At 36.5% G+C, this 20,356-nt stretch overlaps 1 protein-coding gene across 1 annotated transcript; it reads left to right on the top strand.

Moving 5' to 3' along the window:
• The first annotated feature begins 10,561 nt into the window (after nucleotides 1-10,561).
• Nucleotides 10,562-11,488, top strand: LOC127684555 (olfactory receptor 4P4-like). Its single transcript, XM_052181460.1, has one exon. It carries the CDS (start codon nucleotides 10,562-10,564, stop codon nucleotides 11,486-11,488), a length of 927 nt encoding a protein of 308 aa, XP_052037420.1.
• Nucleotides 11,489-20,356: the final 8,868 nt, after the last annotated feature.

Here is a 20,356-nt window from a genome sequence, read left to right as displayed (position 1 = left end):
AAAGTACTGATCATAATTAGTATCTTTGTGTGTGTGTATGTGGGGGGATAACAGAAATCTGTACAATCTATAATAGAGTATGTTGATATATGTAGTATATATCTATTCTTTTTGCATTCTTTGGGTTTTGGTCTTAATCTTGACCATGGTGTCTTCATGCAATACGTAGCGATTGATGCTGTTAGTAGGATTTTTAGTTTAAAATTCTTGTTGATCCAATCATACTTAATCCCTGATCTTTTTTATGACCTGGAAAATAAGAAACTTTGAATGTACATCCTTTCTTTTTACTTATTTTACTTTATTATTTGAATGTTAATATTTCATGCATATCTGTGCATCATGTATGTGCCTGGTAACCACACAAATATCAGGTGAAAATTGGATCTCTGCAATTGGTGTTAGTAATAGTATTGAACCTCAATGTGGATGCTGGGTATTATATCTGGGTCTTCTGCAAAATAACAGATATTTTAGCCACTGAATCATCTCTCCATCTCTATAGGTACTTTCTGAATCTCATATTACTTTCAAATACATAAAGAACATAGCATCCACATTTTTCCTGTCACACATCTCCTGCAGATTATGTTCTATGTAAAACCATTTCGATGTTTTGCAATAAGATTGAATGTGCAACTTCTGTAGGTATATTGGTTGAAGTAAATACCTCAGTGGAGTAAAGAATGAATATCTGAGTAGTGAAATGGAAACATTGGGGAAGAAAACTGATGATATTGACCTGATAATTTATTTCATATTCATTGATTGGCTACTAAGAAATTTCTATTCCTTGAAAGAGAAGTAAGTTTTTCACATCTAGACAAGGTCTTTGCCTCTGAAAAGAACACATCATTCAGTAATGTTTGCTTTCTATATGAGCATATTCCTTATTGCTTCTAAGAGCAATTCAGTGAAACATCTCAGGAAAGCATGTGTAAGGAAAGTAGAGACCTCCCTTATAATGAAATAAACCATGCAATGAAATAATAGATTACTAATAAGTGCAGGAAGCAACCTGATAGAATTTGAATATCAGACTGAGTTACAAAGATTTTCACAGAGATTGTAAGAATAAAATTCCAGGAAGTAGAAGTTGATATAAGATACCCTATCAAGGTTTTAAAGGGGATATGACGGTATTTCTCTTGATTAACCCCAGAAAACAGTGGGTTGAATCATTATCCCCTTTATCTCAGCCTGTGAATTTATTTAGAAATAGAGATAAAAATGTCAAAATAGTGTATAATGTAAACCCTTTATAACAAGAAATTAAGGAATAGAGATGGGCATACACAGAGGAATACTATGTGCAAACTATGAAAGATTGGATTGATGCTTTTACAAATCAAAGAACTTCCACATTGGCCAATTAACTCTCAAGATCTAGGTGGTACATTATATAGATTGTCTTCAGTGTCCTGAGCAAGAATTTTTCCCATTGATCGTGTAATCTCAAACTTTAGCCCTTAAAACTGTGAGAAAATAAAATCTTATTCTCTAAGCCACCCACCTTGTGATACTTAAGGAAACTCATTGGTACCTAGGAAACACATCTGAAAAATTCTTTTGAGATTCTTTTGAAAACCTCACACCAATCAGGATGGCTAAGAGCAAAAATTCAAGTGATAGTATAAGGTAGCAAGGATGTTGCAAAAGAGATATACTACTACATTGCTGGTGGGATTGCAAACTGGTACATCATTCTGGAAATCAATCTGGTGGTTCATTAGAAAATTGGAAATAGTTTTATCTGAAGACCCAGACATACCACTCCTGGCCATATATCCAAAAGACACAAGGATACATGCTCGACCATGTTCGTAGCAACCTATTTGTAATAGCCAGAAGTTGGAAACAATAGAGATGGCCTTCAGTTGAAGAACAGATACAGACAATGTGGTTCACTTCTACAATGCAATCCTATTCAGCTATTAAAAGTGAGGACGTCATGAAGTTTGTAGGTAAATGCATGGAATTAGAAAATATCCTAAGGGAGGTAACCCAGACTCAAAAGGTCCTGCTTGGTTTGTACTCACTGATAAGTGGATAGTAGCCCAAAATTACAAAATACCTAGGATATAACCTACAGACTGGAAGAGGTGTAACAAGCAGAAATGCTCAAGTAGGGAGACTTCATTCCCACATAGAAGGGGGAATGAAATAATCATGGAAGGCAGAGGGAGAAGGGACCTGGGTGGGAGAGGAGAGGGGGAGGGAGAAAGGAACAAGAGAGAAGCCTCGAGGGCCAAGACAATAAATGGAAATAAGCAGGCTTGGGGACTGGGAGGTTAGGGGTGTTCCCTAACCTCCCTAACCTAACAGCTTAATGACACACCTGAAAGTCCTGGAACAAAAAGAAGCTATTTCACCCAGGAGGAGTAGAAGGCAGGAAATCATCAAACTCAAGGCTGAAATCAATCAAGTAGAAACAAAGAGAACCATACAAAGAATCAACAAAACCAGGAGATGTTTCTTTGAGAAAATCAACAAGATAGATAAGCCCTTAGCCAGTCTAACCAAAGGGCACAGAGACTGTATCCAGATTAACAAACTTAGAAATGTAAAGGGGGATATAACAATAGAAACTGAGGAAATTCAAAAAATCATTAGATCCTACTACAAAAGCCTATACTCAACACAGCTGGAGAATCTGGAAGAAATGGACAGTTTCCTAGACAGATATCCGACACCAAAACTAAATCAGGATCAAATAGATCAACTAAACAGTCCCATAACACCTGAAGAAATAAAAAGGGTCATAGAAAGTCTCCCAACCAAAAAAAGCATGGGACCAGATGGCTTCAGTGCAGAATTCTATCAGACATTCAAAGAAGACCTAACACCAATACTCTTCAACCTATTCCACAAAATAGAAAAAGAAGGAACTCTACCCAACTAAATCTATGAAGCCACAATTACGCTGATACCAAAACCACACAAAGATCCAACAAAGAAAGAAAACTTCAGGCCAATTTCTCTTATGAATATTGATGCAAAAAATACTTAAAAAAATTCTTGCCAATTGAATCCAAGAACACATCAAAATGATCATCCACCATGATCAAGTAGGCTTCATCCCAGGGATGCAGGGATGGTTCAATATAAGGAAATCCATCAATGCTATCCACTACATAAACAAACTCAAAGAACAAAACCATATGATCATCTCATAAGATGCTGAAAAAGCATTTGACAAAATTCAGCATCCTTTCATGCTAAAAGTCTTGGAAAGAACAGGAATTCAAGGCACATACCTAAACATCGTTAAAGCAATATACAGCAAACCAGTAGCCAGCATCAAACTAAATGGAGAGAAACTTGAAGCAATCCCACTATAATCAGGGACTAGACAAGGCTGTCCTCTCTCTCCATATCTGTTCATTATAGTACTTGAAGTTCTAGCTAGAGCAATTAGACAAAATAAGGAGGTCAAGGGGATACAAATTAGAAAGGAAGAAGTCAAATTATCACTATTTGCAGACGACATGATAGTCTACTTAAGTGACCCGAAAACCTCCACCAGAGAACTCCTACAGCTGATAAACAACTTCAGCAACGTGGCTGATTATAAAATCAACTCAAGCAAATCAGTTGCCTTCCTATACTCAAAGGATAAGCTGGCTGAGAAAGAAGTTAGGGAAATGACACCTTTCACAATAGCCACAAACAATATAAAGTATCTTGGTGTGACTCTAACCAAGCAAGTGAAAGATCTATATGACAAGAACTTCAGGTCTCTGAAGAAGGAACTCAAAGAAGATCTCAGAAAAATGGAAAAATCTGCCATGCTCATGGATCAGCAGGATTAATATAGTTAAAATGGCCATCTTGCCAAAAGCAATCTACAGATTCAATGTAATCCCCATCAAAATCCCAACTCACAGTGTTAGAAAAAGCAATTCTAAAATTCATCTGGAATAACAAAAACCCAGGATAGCTAAAATTATTCTCAACAACAAAAGAAATTCTGGGGGAATCAGTATCCCTGATTTCAAGCACTACTACAGAGCAATAGTGTTAAAAACTGCATGGTTCTGGCACAGTGACAGACAAGTAGACCAGTCGAATTGAATTGAAGATCTAGAAATAAATCCATACACCTATGGTCACTTGATCTTCGACAAAGGTGCCAAAAACATCCATTGGAAAAAGATAGCCTTTTCAACAAATGGTGCTGGTTCAATTGGAGGTCAGCATGCAGAAGAATGCGAAATGATCCATTCTTATCTCCATGTATTAAACTTCACTCCAAGTGGATCAAGGACATCCATGTAAAACCAGAAACACTGAAACTAATTGAAAAGAAACTGGGGAAGACCCTTGAGGACATGGGCATGGGGGAAAAGTTGCTGAGCAGATCACCAATAGCTTATGCTCTACGATCAAGAATTGACAAATGGAACCTCATAAGATTGCAAAGTTTCTGTAAGGCAAAGGACACTGTTAAAAGGACAAAACGGCAACCATCAAATTGGGAAAGGATATTCAGCAGCCCTACATCTGATAGAGGGCTAATATCCAATATATACAAAGAACTCAAGAAATTAGACCCCAGGGAACCAAATAACCCTATTAAAAATGGGGTACAGATCTAAACAAAGAATTTTCACCTGAAGAAATTCGGATGGCCGAGAGGCATCTTAAGAAGTGCTCAACATCATTAGTCAGTAGGGAAATGCAGACCAAACCAACCCTGAGATTTCACTTTACACCAGTCAGAATGGCTAAGTTCAAAAACTTAGGAGACAGCAGGTGTTGGCGAGGATGTGGAGAAAGAGGAACACTTCTCCACTGCTGGTGGGATTACAAGATGGTACAACCACTATGGAAATCAGTCTGGCAGTTCCTCAGAAAACTGGACATGACACTTCCAGAGGACCCTGCTATACTTCTCCTGGGCATATACCCAAAGGATTCCCTGGCATGCAATAAAAACACATGCTCCATTATGTTCATAGCAGACTTATTTATAATAGCCAGAAGCTGGAATGAACCCAGATACCCCTCAAAGGAGAAATGGATACAGAAAATGTGGTATATTTACAAGATGGAATACTACTCAGCAATTAGAAACAATGAATTCACAAAATTTTTAGGCAAATGGTTTGGTCTGTAAAATATCATCCTAAGTGAGGTAACCCAATCACAAAAGAATACACATGGAATGCAATCTCTGATAAGTGGATATTAATTATCCCAGAAGCCCTGAATACCCAAGCCATACATCACATAACAAATGACTCCCGTGAAGAAGTATGGAGATGGTCCTAATCCAGGAAAGGATTGATCTAGCATTGGAGGGGAATATAAGGACAGAGAAAAAGCAGGGAGGTGATTGGAGAATGGATGGAGAGAAGAAGGTTTATGGGACATATGGGGAGGGGGAATCCAGGAAAGGGGAAATCATTTGGAATGTAAACAAAGAATATAGAAAATAAAAATATAAAAAAAATAAAAATAAAAAATGAGCATGTATACAAACAACAACAAAAATATACCATATAATTCATTAAATTGAAGTATATACATTTACTAATAATTTCTTGTAAAATCCAACCACAAATTTGAATTGTTATGAGTCTTTAACATAATATCTTTTACTTTTGTCAGTGTATCCTTTAAATTATTTCCTTAAAAGCATAGAAAAATCAATAATATGTCTGATAAAAAATCTGGAAACTAAGGAGTACTGGGAGTGGGAGATACAGTCTACTCCAAGGAAGACTATTAACTTTATCAACTAGTTATACCAAACAAACGGTCAGCCTGGATACATAAATACAACTACCTGTATACAAACTGAGCAGGTTATATTTATGTATTTAGGAATATGTCTCTATGCACAAACACACTTATATAAATATACATATATATTTATATATGTAATGTATTTAACAACATTAATAATATAAAGTAGCCATGAATTTGAAAGAGAACAAGAATTAGTATATTGGAGGATTTGGAGAGGATGGAAGTGAGGAATGGTGTTATTAGAATCTTAAGCAATAAGAGAAATAATCAAAAATAAAAGCCATAGTATTAAGCAAAATGAAATAGAAAATAGCACATTAAAGAAACTCATGATCTGAAAAAAATTAGTATAATTCTTGATGACAGAAGTTGGGGCATGCAATGACATTTTAAGAAGTTTATTTTATAAGGAATTTGAAATGAGTGTATCTAAGTTTGACTGTAATTATATTAAGGAATTGATGATTTTTTATTAATAGATTCAAGCCTTTATAATTAGCAAGATTATCAAAATGTAATGAATGTGTAAAGATTTAATTCCTGCATAGACAGTGGTAAATATTTTACATTTTTCCCATAATATAAATCTTGTGATATGGTATGTCATATGGTGGTTTAAATATTTTTAAAGCCAAAAATTGTTAGGTAAAATAAACATGAGTTTAATTTTGACATAGTGCTCCAAGAATGTCCTTGGGGAGTGTCAGGTGAGTTTTCATGCAAGTCTCTCCAGTGCCCTTAAATTCTTAAATTCTCTTCTACTGAACTGCAGCTTCTCCAGAAGCATTGACCCCTGCAGGATTGCACTGGAAGCTTCACTATGACAGAGAACGAAGGAAGACAAGGGCAATGGGTCTGGATGTAGCTCCTAGTTTTCACATGAATTTGATGAGCCTGTCATTCTCATTTCTAGTATTTACAGAGTAAGTGCTAAAGACACTAAGTATAATTCAACAAGTTTACAGAAAATACTGCTTATTTGATTTCATTTTCACCTCTTGAAATTTCTATTCATAATTTTGTGTTAGAATATATTTTTAAAGTTTATGATCATGAGTTGATATTATTTCAAATGCTGATAATTCACTGACATTGACAATGTAAGCTTTCTTAATTTACTTTGTCATCCTTTTATTTCATTGCTTAAAAAATCTTTATTGTATATAAAAGTCTTGAATAATCAATTCTTATTTTCTTATTTACCAGTGGAGCAATAATTTTCATGAACCATGTACTCTGAAAGTATAGCTGCCTGATAGCTGATTTTTATAACCTTAAATTCATACTATTTGTATTCTAACTTCATGTTTTAATAGTTTGGGAGAAAATTTTAGAAAATGCTTTCCAATAGAAAAATTGTTGTAGGAATTTGTTGTTGAAATATTACTTTTGGAATGAAAAATACTGGGACAGAGTGTGAAGGGAAATGAGGCTATGGTTTTAATTACTTAAAATAGAAATGTGATGATAAATTCAAACATTTGAAAATAATGTAAATAAGTAAATCAAGAAACAAAAAGCATAAGTACACAGTTAATCCCACAAATCTTTAAATAATCTAATATATATCCCAGTACAAAAAAGAAAATGTTATCTTCTGCAAGTGTTTGGTCTGATTATTCTGCATAAGGAGAGGGGATTTTATTTTGTAGGCATTAGATTAAACTTTCTTGAGTAAATTTGTCACCTGATTTCAGTCCCTTTATCAATGACTTCAGGTTGTACTGTCCTCTCCGTGTTCATAGTAATGCAAGTCTTTTAGTCAGAATTAGTTTTCAAAATAGCTTATAACTTCTAGACACATCCATATTCAGGAACACATTAAAATTTCTGAAAAAAAATATCCTCAAGCCTTCCCTTGTTTTACAAATGCCTCAGAAATGTTCAGAATTTTTTCCTTTTAAAAATAAGCCAATTCAAAAAAGAAGTTTCACTCTCTCACACACAGAAATAGGTCATTTTATTTAGTTCTTACAGCATATTGGAGATATATGCCTACACTAGGCAGTTTGGATATTTTTGAGATGCCTCTCCTGTGGTAGAAAATATTATCTAGTATAACACTACATGAGAATAATCAAACCTTAGCATTATATATGATATAAGAATATCAAAACTGATTCCATGTGAAGAAGTGGCACAATTATAATGCTAGCATTTTTTCCTTATAGTCACAAGTAGAGATTATGTCTTAGCAGTTAATTGACAAAGCTGTTTCCTGAAGAGAATAATTTATGTGAGACAAAAAAATTCAACAAAAACGTGGAAGTCTAAAGCTGAGCATCTCCTTTTCTCAATCTGTTTTGAGTCCTCAATGTCAGCTTTACATCTAAGAAATCATGTATTTTGTTCAAATTCTATTAACAATTTAAAAGTACAGAGGAATGCTAGGGTTGTGAGGCAAGAGTGAGTGTGTGGATGGGAGGTCCCTCATAGAAGCAAGGAGTGGTGGGGATGGGATAGGATATAGGCAATAAGAGAAGGGAGATAATATTTGAAACATAAATAAATAAAATAACTAATGAAAGAAAGTATATGGGGATTGAATCTTCTTCATCTTGAGAGAAAATGCAGAATTGGGGATGTTTGTTTAAATGTGGGTGGTATTAAGTGTGTTCCTTGTTTCTTTTTGTGGAATATTTCTTTGGACATACATATGTAGAACAGGAGTGTATCTGCTTATATTTACCTCATATGTGACAATTTGCTGATTATAATGCATAGGATGTTCCTTCTATTACTACCTTTACATCAGTAAAGGAAGAAATATTGTGTTAAATAATAAATACCAAAGCCTTAATATTTTTGCAAAATTTCAATGAAAAATTAAAAATTCTTCCTTATTGACCTAAGTTCTACCTGATATATAATGAATTTTTCTGAACCCATATTAAAATAATGGGCTGAAGCTTTTCATTGAAGAAGTAATGAAAATCTCACTGGTAAGGAAATCAACATTTAGTTTGATTATAATATTCTTTGATCATCATCTACTTTATATCTTAGGGGTAACCATGAGTTTCCATATCTTAAAATTCATTTATAATCACTCAGGTACTCATAGAAATTTGTTGGGTATAATTTATGACATACTCCCTATTAGAGTTGGATCATTTTTGACACTCCATATGTTTCAATGTATATGGTTTATATCATATGTGTCAATTGTCACATGTGGTTATAAAGCATAGGGTGTTCTTTCTGTGACTAACTACAGTTATCTTAGTAAAGGAAGAAATAATACATTAAATGATGGGAGCATATTTGTCCTTACAATGTATTGTTCTCCTTAATGTCATACAGATCCATTTAATGTACTGAAGTGTCTACTGTTTATTTCACAGTAATAATATATAATATTATATTTCTACTTTGTTACTTGAACGTATTTAGAAATTTTCCTGCTTCAAACTTTCACAAGGCTGCAATAATTGCTCTTTTGTATTTTTATTAGTGAAGTCCTTTTAACTGGATAAAACTTATCATCTACTCTATGATTAAATTTTCTTTAAAACATTTTTATTTGTATGTGCAAAATGCCAACAACTCAGACTAATATGACATTACTTTTTAATTTCATTTCCCCAATTTTATATTTGTAAGTATAGCTTTTTTGTGACACTTTCAGAAATTTGGGGAATAGTTAAATAAGAGTGACTTACCTTGTGATGAATGGGAAGAACATGAATCAACTTATAATATTCTATCCATAAACTCTATATCAAATGTACTTTTCCTGATGATTTACCTTTACTGCCATACAGGGCAAAGGGCCTCACTCTTGATCATTCATTCTAATTATTTTTAGCACAGTGACAATTTCATTTATTAATAATGTTGGTTAACTGCTTTACTTTTGTAAAGCTTCTTGAATTTAGCATCTGCGTGACACATTTTAGGTCAGCTATTACAGTTACAGAAAATAAATACAAAAAGAAGGTAAATATTTTGTATTTTTCTTTTCACTGACATATCTTAAGATTTTTCATTGTGTACATAAACAGAATTTTGTAACAGAACAATTTTATGGATAGAATCTTATGCGTTGTTGATTCCTGTTCTTCCCATTTATCTCAAGTTAATATACTCTTATTCAACTGGTCCCCAAATTTCCAAAATTGCCACATGTGGTTCAATTTAAAGATGCATTTTGTTTAAACAGGTGACCTGAAGGCAGTCCTCTGGATACATTCTGTGTCCCTACAGGAGCTAACATCTAAAGTGATGGTAGAATATGAGCAATTGATGATAACATCAGGTTCTCCTGATACGACTGGAAAGTTAACTGGGAAATGAAATGAAATCATAGAGTCTTGGAACCTGGATAAGAATCAGTCATCTTCTATAAAACTTTGCTAGTTGCTCTTTATAACATTTAATATTTCTTTTTATAACAGGTTTTGATGTCACATTTGAGATTGATATAAAGAGTGTAATGTGATATTGAGTCCACATTTATTTCAATATTGAACTTAAAGTATGCGTTTAACTTTTAAAGTATCTGCTTTGTTCTTACCAAGTGTAAAGTTTTGGAATTTCTCTGGCAACTAAAATCTATCTGTAAATTGAACTACAGTTGCTTTATTAGTGTCACTCTGTGTATCTATTCTTATGAATGAATTTACTATATGCTCAAGTATTTCATACATCTTAGACATTAGTTTATTTGTAGTAACAGATTTACAATTAAACAGTAAATGCATATATTATTGAATTATTGGTTAAAATGACTGTAAAAATAAATCAAAGAGATCAATGCTTTGGGCATACTACCCTCTCTCTCTAAATAATTCAACACATGGAAACAATGGGATATGGAAACCTCACAGAATTTATCTTACTGGGACTTTTCCATAATGAGGATGTCAAGGCAATATGTGCTGTGTTATTCTTCCTTTGCTATCTTGCAATTCTCTGTGGAAACTTGGTTGTTCTTCTCACTATCAAGGGTAGTCATCTTTGTGAGCAGCCAATGTATTTTTTCCTCAGCTATCCGGCCTTCATGGATGTTTGCTTCACTTCCACAGTAGCCCCAAAATTTATTGTAGACCTAATATTACAGTGTAACACAATTTCCTACAATGGCTGCATAGCCCAGATGTTTTATGCCCACTTCTTTGGTGCTACTGAGATATTCATCTTGGTGGTCATGGCCTATGATCGGTATGTAGCTATTTGCAGACCCCTTTACTACATGATCACCATGAGCAGACAGATATGTTATATACTTGTGATAGCCTCAGTTTTTGGTGCTTTTATACACTCACTTGTGCATGTATTGGTTATTATCAGACTTCCCTTTTGTGGCACCAATGAAATAGATCACTACTTCTGTGACATATTCCCCCTGCTAAAGCTGGCCTGCACTGAAACAAGACTCCTGGTTATTGCAATCATTACCACCACAGGGGTGATGTCCATTTTGACCTTTGTTTCATTGGTCATTTCTTATATCATCATTTTGTCCATCTTGAGGACCAGGTCATCAGAGGGCCGCCGCAAAGCTCTTTCTACCTGTGGCTCTCATATCACTGTTGTATTCATGTTCTTCTTGCCACCCATCTTTACCTATGTCCCAATGGGTGATTCTGTTGGGGATGACAAGGTGTTTGCTCTGTTTTATACCATGATTGCCCCATTGTTCAACCCTCTCATTTACACACTGAGGAATACAGACATGAAGAATGCTATGAGGAAGATGTGGTGCCAAGAAAAAGTGTTTGAAGGAAAGTGAAACTTCTGCTGGTTATGGAATGTTTTTTTCTCAATTTTGTCCTATCTACAGAATAAATATGAGCAATGTAGCAAGACAGTGAGATGATGCATAGCCAGCAAACGTTTCAAGTCCTCCAAATAAGATCCAAATCAATGGGGATTCTATGTGTAGTGGAATCAATTAATCATTTTCCATGTTAGATAAATGGAAATTCTTTCCTCCTTCATCATCCCAGATATAATGGCTATTATTTTATTATTATTGGTGCAAAATAGAATGTTGAGTAAATTATTAAAAAAGTAGAACTAGCTCATTCCTTTGCTTGTGCCTCCAATTCTCAGCCCCTATAGCCTGGCAAGCCATGCACTGTAGATTCCTGAAGATTCACTGGCCTGTAGCTCTTGAAACTTCTCCACCCAGCTCACTAGCCTCACAGTGTCGGGTCACTACCAAGCCAACCCTGTGGTTCTAATCCTCCATGGCCATTGTGCATATTAGGCAAACCCATACTTTGCTGTCACATCTTTCTCTCTGGAACCCAGATGAGCTGCTGTGTGTAGGAAAACATAACACAAACTTAGTTCAGAAACAATGGTAACTCAATCTTTGGGCACAACAACTAAAACCTAATCTTGTAAGCCTTGTTAAAATCTGGTTCCTCTGGTTGCAAATCCTTACAGATCTGCCAAAATACTGGGAAACTTTAGCAGCTACATCTTACCTATCTGCTGTTCCAGTTCCAAAAGCAACTTTCTCCTGCTTTCTCTCTTCTCTATCCAAACTGGAAGAACTGCCTACTCTCCCAGAGATTGGCTCCTTTATTTATTAGGAGATTGGTTTACAAAAATAGCACCAGGTCCATCCACGATAGTAGAAAAACTGTATAATTTGACATTTTATGCTCTTTTAATTCATATTTTGTTAAAGATAGCTTTAATAGATAGAGAAAATCCCAATCACACCCTTTTTGCTGGTCTTGCTACAGAAAACAAAATAAATATGGAAAAAAGTCAACACTGTATTTGAGCTGTCTATTGGTGTTTTTCTTATTACCTCATGTTTCTCAATCATGTTGGAAAGACTTTATTAATAAGCTTATGTTACTAAGAGACACCATCTGGCAACATACTTCTTGATCCTCTGGTTCTCAATGTCTTTTCTCCCTGTCTCTTGCAATATTGCTGGAGTCTCAGTGTGTGGTTTCACAATTTTGCATTTTTATTGTTATTGTTTTCTACAATGGTCTCTGTTACAAAGAGAATATTCTTGGTTGAGAGAAGGGAACTACACTTATCTGCAGTTATAGGAAAAATGATTATATTATTTTGTGAGATTGTGAGTGTTTAGTAGGTTAGTGTTTGTAGATTCTTTTCCAATAACTGTGAATTTACTAGGACTTAGTAGTTAGCTGTTTCTAGTAATCATCATGATTTCCCTCTTCTTAAGTGGATCTTAAGTCCAATGAGAGAGTTGTTAATTACTACCAATAAATTTGTGCGACTATTGTACCCCTTAGAATTATCAGGCCTGGGTGGTTGTTAATGTGGTTTATAGGTGTGATAGCTGAGTAATACTTTGTTACCTTCCTCCTGGTGGGAGTGAGCAAAGTGATATTCCCCACCAAAGAACATACTTATTTGTTGCCCAGAGAAAACAGTGAACTCTAAAAACATATATACTAGTAACATTACATGACTGAACAGGAGAAAAAGACATGCATATGCATATATACATATGTACATATATACACATATCCATATATACATATATACATATATACATATATACACACATACACACATACATACATATATACATATATACTCATATACACATATACACACACATATATATACATATATACATATATACATATATACATATATACATATATACATATATACACATATACACATATACACATATACACATATACACATATACACATATGCACATATATACATATACACGTATACACATACACACATATACACATATACATATATACATATATACACATATACACATATGCACATGTTTACATATACACGTATACACATACACACATATACACATATACACATATACACGTGTTGGAAACCAAACCCTAGAAAACTAGAGTTTCAACAGCCCTCACCTTGAAAGTTCACTGACCTTGTGGTTTACAGCTGAACTTCCCCTTCTTCACACAAGGCTGATCAACCAGTTCTTTACCTGGCCGAACACCTGGGATGGTCTGGGCAGAACCAGCATTCCAGAAATGCTGCTGGAAGCCACAGTCAGCTTCTGTCCCGGATGACCTTTCCTCCTTCCGTGCTTTTAGGATCCCCCTCAGCCCCTCCCTACTTCCTCTTACCGAAGTGTTCAAAACCATGTGTTTTGCATTTCATTAAACAGGCCTTGACACAGAACCCATGTTTGCTTGGTTTGCTTGGCCTCACTTCTCTCTCCTGCCCATTCTCTTTCACGTTTGGGTTCTCCTCAACACCCTGAATTACTAGGTCCTGCTGGTCGGGACAAGTGGCGCCCTACATGGTGCTTGAGGTACTGACCTTCATCAGATGGCAATCCCAAAGGAGAAGGCTGCCCCAGCAAAAAAGTCATTGGGAGGAGGCACTCTCACCGCTCATGGGAGAAAGTTTCCTTCGGTAAATTTTCACTTCTGTCCCATAAGAAATGGGCCATTTTCTAAAGAAGCGGTCTTCATTGAAGACCTGAAATCTTCTCTCAGGTAAAGGGGAGTTGAGTTAAAAAGAAGGATTTGATAATATTTTTTTTATTTTTTAGACATGCCCCTGGTTCATCATAGACGAACCAGAGATCCACTATAAAAAGTGGCAAAAAGTAGATTTAGAACAAAAAGAAAATTTGACCAGGCAGGGCCCTCATGCTGTTCCTCCCACCACTTTTTCTTACTGGGGGCTCATTGGTGACATAACAGAGAGTGTGAATGAGGGCCCTGATAGACAGCTTCAGTGACCTCGCTTTCTCCTAAAAAGAATTCTTCAAAACCTTCTTCGGTTGTTATAGACAGGTCTGAGTGCCCGCCATCTGCTCCTGTGACTTCTCTTTATCCTCTGCTCCCAAGGGATCCATCCCCCTCTGATATGCCATCAATTAATCCAGTCTTTAAGAAACCCCACGATAAGGAGCATTTAGGTCTTGAGAATATAGCTGCCATGGAGGAGGAGCCGGCTCTTTACCATAATTCCAACTGACTGCCACTCGCTCCAGCCCCTCCACATGGCCTGCCACCCTATACCTGGTGATAGGCTCAAAGCGCAGCCCCTCTTAGCCAGGTTCCTCAGACCTTTACTGGGTCCAGGCAATCACCAGAGATCGTTCTATACTCAGCCTTAAAATAAATGGTAAAAGCTTTGAGGGCATCTTAGACTCAGGTGCTGATTCTACTGTGATCTTACAAAGTGCTTGCCTCCCCCCCCCTTGGCTTTTGATAGCCTCTCTAACCCATCTACAGGGGATTGGACAATCAAAAAATACTCTCCAGAGCTCACAGTTGCTGACTTGAGGGGGACAGTGAGGAAAATACTGGCTCTACTCAGCCCTTCGTGGTCCCTGGTCTGCCTGTTAACCTCTGGGGAAGAGACATTCTCTCTTAAATGAAAGTCCTATGTGTAGTCCCAATGAGGTTATTGCTCAACAAATACATATATACATATATACACATATACACATATACACATATGCACATATACACATAGGAACATATATACATATACACATATGTGCGTTTACACATATTCACATATACATATATACATACATATGTATACATTTATCCATACATATATACACACACATATATATACATATATGCACATACACACACAAATACATGTATACACATACTCATTTATGCATCTATATATATTAATGAGAATAGTAATTTCATATTATACACCACATACACATATATATTTATATATACATACATCTATATATATTAATGAGCCATGTGTACTCCTTGGTTGGTGGGGCTTAGCTTAGTCCCTGGGTGCTCTGGGAGATCTGCTTGGTTGATGTTGTTGTTCTTCCTTTGGGGTTGCAAACCCTTTCAGATCCTTCAGTTCTTTCTCTAACTCCTTCATTGGAAACCCTGTCCAATGGTTGACTGCAAGCATACACCTTTCCACCTCTGTATTTGTCAGCCTCTGATAGAACCTCCCATGAGACAGCTGTATAAGGCTCCTTTCTGCAAGCATTTCTTTGTATCTACAATAGTTTCAGGTTTGGTGACTATATGGGTGAATCTCCAGGTTGGAAAGTCTCTGGATGGTCTTTCCTTCAGTCTCTGCTCCACACTTTGTATCTGTATCTCCTCTCATAGTTATTTTAATCACCCTTCTAAGAAAGACTGAAATACCCACTCTTTGGTCCCCCTTCTTCTTGAGCCTCATATTGTCTGTGAATTGTATCTTGGGTATACCAAACTTTTGGGCTAATAGCCAGTTATCAATGGGTGCATACCATGTATGTTCTTTTGTGATTGGGTTACCTCACTCAAGATCATATTATTCATCTGCCTAAAAAAATCATGAATTCAAAATTTTTAATAGCTGAGTAGGCAGTCTCCCTCTGCACCTGGGAACAAAGGCTGTTCCACAGACCTCTGTACACAGGTCCTGCCAGGAGAGAGTTGGTTGCCCAGGAGTACTCTCACTCCAGTGCTCAGAGGTGAGATCTCCACTTTCTCTCCAATAACTGTCCAAAGCTGGACCTGCCAGGTGTGCACAGGGCACAGGAACAGTAGAGCAGCTGGGACAGGGTATTTTCAGTCTCTACCTGCACCCTGGAACTGGGGCTATTTCACAACCCACTGTACACAGGGAGCTGGGCTCCCAGGAGTGCTGACACAAACTTAAAGGATCACAGGAGGGATAAGCTCTAGTCAGAGACAGCAAGACAAACTAACATCAGAGAAAACTAGTTGACAAAAGGCAAGTGCAAGAAACTTACCAACAGAAACAAAGGCTACTTGTCATCATCAGAAACCAGTTCACCCAAAACAGCAAGTCCAGGTACGCCAACACACTAGAACATTTGGATTTAAAATCATATTTCATGATCTTAAAGACCTTAGAGATGACTTTAAGAAGGACATTAATAACTCCCTTAAAGAATTACTGGAGATTGCAAAATGCTCAAATCCAAGTGGATCAAGGACCTACACATAAAACCAGACACACAGAAACTTATAGGGGAGAAAGTGGGGAAGAATCTTGAACACATAGGCACAGGGGAAAAGTTCCTGAATAAAACATCAATGGCCTATGCTCTAAGAACAGGAATCAACAAATGGGACCTCGTAAAACTGCAAAGCTTATGTAAGGCAATGGACACTGTCATTAGGACAAAATGGAAACCAAAAAATTAGGAAAAGATCTTTACCAATCCTACATCTGATAGAGGACTAATATCCAGTGTATACAAAGAACTCAAGAAGTTAGTATCTAAAGAGTCAAATAACCCTGTTAAAAAATGGATTACAGAGATAAACAGGGAATTATCAACGGAGGAAACTCAAATGACCCTGAATCACCTAAAGAAATGTTTAGCATCCTTAGTTATCAGGGAAATGCAACTCAAAACAACCCTGAGATTCCACCTCACACCTGTCAGAATGGCTAAGATGAACAACTCAAGGGACAGCAGATGCTGGAGACAATGTGGAGAAAGAGGTACACTTCTCCAATGTTGGTGGGATTGCAAGCTGGTAATCACTCTGGAAATCAGTTTGTAGATTCCTCAGAAAATTGGACATAGTACTACCTGAGGACCCAGCTATACCACTCCTGGGAATATACCCAGATGATGTTCCTACATGTAATAAGGACACATGCTCTACTATGTTTATAGCTGCCTTATTTATAATAGCCAGAAGCTGGAAAGAATACAAATGTCCTTCAACAGAGGAATAGATACAGAAATCGTGGTATATATACACAATGGAGTAATATTCACCTGCTAAAAACAATGAATTCATGAAATTTTCAGGCAAATGGATGGAGAGGTAACTCAATCACAAAAGAATGCTCAAGGTATACACTCCATGATAAGTGGATGTGAGCCCAAAAGCTCAAAATAAACAAGTTACAATTCACAGAGTACAGGAAGTTCAAGAAGAAGGAGGACTTAAGTGAGGGTGTTTTGGTTCCTCTAAGAAAGGGAACAAAATACTCACAAGAGCAATAAAGGAGACAAAGTGTGGAGCGGAGACTGAAGGAAAAGCCACCTAGAGACTGCTCTACCTGGGGATTCATCCTATAAACAGTCAACAAAAACCTACATTACTATGGACAACAAGAAGTGCATACCAAAAGGAGCATGCCATGGTTGTCTCTGAGGGGGGTGGGGTGGGGGTGGGGGTGGGGGTGGGGGACCTTGCCATGCCAGAGCTTTACACATACAGAGGCAGATGATAGCAGCCAACCTTTGGGCTGGGCATGGAGTCCCCAGAGGAGGTGGTCTGGAGGAGCTGAAGGGGTTTACAGTCCCATGGGAAGCACAAAGACAACGGCCACACAGATGCCCCAGGAATCCCAGGGACTAAACCATCAAACAAGGGGCACACATGATTCCAACCAAAAATGTGGCAGAGGAATGCCTTGTCAAGTGTCAGTGGGAGGAGTGGTCTTTGTTCAGGTTAAGGCTCAATAGATGTCCCAGCAAAAGGAAATCATGAGCCAGGGGAGGTGGGAGTGGTTCAGGTGGAGGGACATATACTTGGAGGCAGGGGGTGGGAGGAGGGGTTGAGAGTTTTCAGGGAGGGGGGAAACCCGGAAAGGTTTTACCATTTGAAATGTAAATGAAGATTACAGAAGAACACAGGTAAACAGGTAGAAAACCTTTAAGAGAAAACAAAACAAAACAAAAAAATCACTTATAGGAAAACACAGCCAAGCAGATGAAGGAAATGAACAAAACACCCAGAATCTAAGAATGGAAGTAGAAACAATGAAGAAATGACAAAGGGAGAAAACTCTGGAGATAGAAAACCTAGGAAAGATGTAAGGAGTAATAGATGCAAGCATCACCAACAGAATACAAGAGACAGAAGAGAGAATCTCAGATGCAGAAGATAGCATAGAAAACATTGACACAACAGTCAAAGAAAAATACAAAATACAAAAAGCTCCTAATCCAAAACATTCAGAGAAAAACAGGACACAATGAGAAGATCAAACCTAAGGATAATAGATATAGAGGAGAGCTAAGATTCCCAACTTAGAGGGCCAGTAAATATCTTCAACAAAATTGTAGAAGAAAACTTCCCTAACCTAAAGAATGATATGACCATGAATATACAAAAAGACTACAGAACTCCAAATAGATTGGACCAGAAAAGAAATTCTTCCCATCACATAATCCTTAAAACAACAAATACACAAAACAGAGAAAGAACACTAAAAGCAGTAAGGGAAAAGGGTCAAGTAACATATAAAGGAAGATCTATCAGAATTACACGAGACTTCTCTTGAGAGACTATAAAAGCCAGAAGAGCTTGGGCAGATGACATACAAACACTAAGAGAACACAAATGCCATCCCAGGCTACTATAGCCAGCAAAAACTCTCTAGTACCATAGATGGAGAAACCAAGGTATTCCATGATAAAACCAAATTTACCCAATATCTTTCAACAAATGCAGTCCTTCAAAGGATAAATGAAAAACTCCAACATATGGAGGGAAACTACACTCTAGAAAAAGCAAGAAAGTAATCATCTTTCAAGAAACAAAGAAGATAGCCACATAAACATAAGTTCCACCTCTAAGAACAAAAATAGCAATAACAATCATGTTTCTTTAATATCTCTTAATATCAATGGACACAATTCCCCAATAAAAAGACAGAGACTTATAGACTGGATAAGTAAATACGAGCCAACAATATGCTGCAGACAGGAAACCCACCTCAGTAACAAGGTAATACTACCTTAAAGTAAAAGGCTGGAAAACAATTTTCTAAGCTAAATGTCCTAAGAAACAAGTTGGAGTAGTAATTCTAATATAGAATAAAGGCAACTTTCAACTAAAAGTTATCAAAAAGTATAAGAAATAGTACTTCATAATCATCAAAGAAAAATTGTACCAAGAACATCTATGCTGCAAATGCAATGGCACCCACATTCATAGAAGAAACTGTACTTAAGCTCAAAGAACACATTGCACTTCATAGAATGAGAGTAGGAGACTTCAAGACCCTACTCTCATCAATTGACAGATCATGGAAATACAAACTAAACAGAAACACATTGAAATTAAGAAAAGATATGGACCAAATGGTTTTAACAGATATCTATAGCACATTTCATCCTAAATCAGAAGAATATACCTTTTTTTGTAGCACCTCAGGGTACCTTCTCCAAAATTAACCATATAATCAGTCACAAAATAGGCCTCAACACATACAAGAAGACTGAAGTAATTCCATGCATCATATCAGATCACAACAGATAAGGCTGGCCTTCAATAAAAAAAAAAAAAATCAAACAAAGCACACATAAATGTGGATGCTAAGGAACACTCTACTCAATGATAACTTGGTCAAGGAAGAAATAAAGAAAGAAATGAAAGACTTTTTAGAATTTAATGAAAATGAAGCAACATTATACCCCAAATTATGGAGATCAATGAATACAGTCCTAAGAGGAAAACTCATAGATCTGAGTGCTTCAAGAAAGAAACTGGAGAGGGCATACACTAGTCTCTTAACACTACACCTAAAAGCTCTAGAACAAAAAGAGGCAAATACACTCAAGAGGAGTATAAGGCAGGAAATAAACTCAGGGCTGAAATCAACCAGGCAGACACAAAATGAACTATACAAAGAATCATCTAAACCAGGAGCTGGTTCTTTGGCAAAA

The sequence above is a fragment of the Apodemus sylvaticus genome, chromosome 5, assembly GCF_947179515.1.
Source record: "Apodemus sylvaticus chromosome 5, mApoSyl1.1, whole genome shotgun sequence".
Lineage (NCBI taxonomy): Eukaryota > Metazoa > Chordata > Mammalia > Rodentia > Muridae > Apodemus > Apodemus sylvaticus.
This window is presented reverse-complemented; position numbering and strand designations above follow the sequence as displayed.